At 32.3% G+C, this 3,122-nt stretch overlaps 1 protein-coding gene across 1 annotated transcript; it reads left to right on the top strand.

Annotated features, from left to right (window-relative positions):
- Positions 1-681: 681 nt before the first annotated feature.
- Positions 682-2,548, top strand: LOC110019054 (transcription factor RAX3-like). Its single transcript, XM_020716589.1, has 3 exons — positions 682-945; positions 1,076-1,205; positions 1,724-2,548. Exons 1-3 carry the CDS (start codon positions 810-812, stop codon positions 2,379-2,381), a joined length of 924 nt encoding a protein of 307 aa, XP_020572248.1. The 5' UTR covers positions 682-809; the 3' UTR covers positions 2,382-2,548.
- The last annotated feature ends 574 nt before the right edge of the window (positions 2,549-3,122 follow it).

The raw sequence follows: 3,122 nt of genomic DNA, 5'->3' as shown, positions 1-3,122 counted from the left end.
TTGTTTTGCATTGAAGTCATCTCTTTGTTAATTTGAGAAATGGGATTCATTGTAACATATAACTATTATTAGTTGAAGCTATTTCAACTAAAAGTTGAATCAACTAATTCTCTTTTCCTATTTTCCATATAAAAAAATCACATTCCCCCAGCAAAATTTTATCTACTTGGTTGATTGTGTGTTGAATGGCAGTATAACTAAAACAATAAAAACTGTCTCACTAAATAAATAAATAAATTTATATATACATATATCTCACTACTTTAGAAGATAATATATATTATTCTACTTTTAATCTATTATCCTCATCTAGCCCAATCCAAATTAAAAAAGAATGGCGTTTCTTCATTTCCGAAGTCACCAAACTGGAATTATCTGCCCTGGCTGAACAGGCCAGTGAAACTGTTCGTCCTCTACGCAAATATTTTTACTTGTACGTACATGATAAACTTCATACATATAATTACAGATTATGTTCGCATAACATTTCTATAAGAAATAATTAAGAAACTAAAAGAGGGACATGACACACTAATTGCTCGCCACTGATCATAAACTTAATCAGGAATCTACTCTTAAGATAGAACCAACAGAAAGCTATCCACCTTTAACTCTAAATAAATCTCTACTTTTTATCATGACACCACCGACCCCTCTTTATTAAGCTTTAAATTAGAGCGTAAAGATAAGAAAGCAATAAATAAAAATTAAAAAAAGGAAGCAAGAAAGAAAGAAAGAAAGAAAGAAAAATTTGTCGTCCTTCTTTCCCAAGAGACAAGAAGGAGATCGATCGATCAGAATCAATCAGGATGGGAAGAGCTCCTTGCTGTGACAAAGCCAACGTGAAGAAAGGCCCATGGTCTCCTGAGGAAGATGAAAGGCTCAAATCTTACATAGAGAAGCACGGAACTGGTGGCAACTGGATCGCTCTCCCTCAAAAGATAGGTGAGTTTTAGATGTATCAATGTTGATACATATGTTCATGACATATATTTATGGATATAAATATAAATGTTTTGTTCAAAACTACATATTAAGTGCTTAGTTTATGAATTATTTATTAATTCTAAGCAAGGCCTCAAGAGATGTGGGAAGAGCTGCCGCCTTCGATGGCTTAATTATCTCAGACCAAATATAAGACATGGAAGCTTCTCAGATGAAGAAGACAACATCATTTGCAGCCTTTATATTGCAATTGGGAGCAGGTTTGACTGATGACTAACTTATTTTTTTTTGTAATCTCATGATGATTAACTTAACAGTAAGTTGATTAGTTGTGATCTTTCAAAAAATTTCTCCTTGTCTATCTTTTTGTATAAATTCAAAAAGTTTGTTAAGGTGTATATCTCATACGCTCGTAATTCTATATATTCTCATAAAATCAGAATCAGCTACCTTTTTAAGTCTAAATATCCCTAACCCTAGCTTTATACATCAGTTGCCAAAATTCCAATGTCCCAAATTGCTTAATATTATAGCATATATCTTCTTAATCAATTGTTTCACTCTCCTTCAACTAAATTGTTCTTTTTTTTTTTAATTTCCCTTGTCACATATATAATTCCGACACAGTACGAGGCTTTGAACGCTTTTATTTCTATAGCAGACATCTAATCCTAACTTCAGGCACAAAGATTGTTCGATATTTCTTAATTATTTGATTTACTATTCTTCAACTATCAGCTGAACATAACCTGTATATAGTTCTCTTGTCTTATCTCAGATGGTCTATTATTGCTGCACATCTTCCAGGAAGAACTGACAATGACATTAAAAATCACTGGAACACTAAGCTGAAGACGAGGCTGCTCGGAAAACAGCGCAAAAATCAACAGCACCGTCGTTCTTGTAATCTAAAGCAAGTCATTATTAAAAACAAAGCTGATAAGCAGTCTGTAAGTGTTACTAATGAAGCTAACAAGGCATGGCTCAATCAACCCATCACTGCTATCCCCTTCCACTCTACTGATCAAATCTCTGATGTTAATCAAAGCCATACTTCAATCAGTAAATCACAGATGAAATTTGCTGATTTGAGGTTTCTATGCTGTGGTCATGGACCCCATCAAGTACAAGTTGCTCCTTCCTTGAAAATACCACATGCCATTTATGAAACTCCTGTGAACACCATGGCTTATTCAAGCCATGATAGTATTTTAAGTAATGGCTCACCATTAACGAATGAGGGTCCAGAATTTTTTGAGCAAGGATTTAATTATACTGATAATAACTCATTAATGAAGCTTGAAAGCTTCGATTTCGTCTATGGAATGAGCAGCTTGATCAATGAGAGTGTTAATGTATCAGAAAGCATTATATGGAGTGAAATGAACTCTTTTACCTTACCAGTTCTACCTATTAATGAATCAAGCTATGAATAGACTGTGGAGTTCACAGATTGAGGAGCAGTGCTGAAACAATGCTAGCTAGCTTATTATGCGGATGCAGAGGTGATGTAATTATTAAATTTGTATTTTTATGCCATGGAAATAATTATTCTAAATTTCACCTTTGGAAGAGAAAAACCCTAATTATGAGCTGAGTATATGCATGGTATTCAAGCTTTGTTTTAAAATATTGTCATCCACTTCTAGCTTATCTGTTCACTTTCTTGTTATTCTAAGGTTTATGAAAAATTTCAGGATCTCATTGAAACTGCATCTGTTGAGTAAATTGGTTCTTCGTGCTATGTTCATGAATCTTTTAGCCGTGAGATGTTGTTTTAGCTCTCTCTCTTTTTCACTTAATTGTTGCATGAAGGAGAAGTTTTAAGATGTTGTTTTAGCTCTCTCTCTTTTTCACTTAATGGTTGCATGAAGGAGAAGTTTTAGCTCAGGATAATTTCATCAAAATTTACATAAATGTGTAAGACATTTCCTTAAATCCTATATAATTTTTATTATTTTGCAACCCGGGTATTGCTTTTTATTTGATAAAGACAATCTCTTTTTCCTTTAAAAAAAAAACTACAATAGTTGACATAGATATCATAATTAATTTCTTTTCAAAGATTTAGAAAATTTATCTAGTAAAGTAGATTATTAATATGATAAATACTATTAATTATAATTATATAAATATATTTATAATATACTAAAGATTTTTCTTTTTTATGCAGCAAT

This window comes from Phalaenopsis equestris, unplaced genomic scaffold (genome assembly GCF_001263595.1).
Source record: "Phalaenopsis equestris unplaced genomic scaffold, ASM126359v1 Scaffold000041, whole genome shotgun sequence".
NCBI lineage: Eukaryota > Viridiplantae > Streptophyta > Magnoliopsida > Asparagales > Orchidaceae > Phalaenopsis > Phalaenopsis equestris.
Note: the sequence above shows the minus strand (reverse complement) of the source record. Positions and strands in the feature narration are given on the sequence as shown.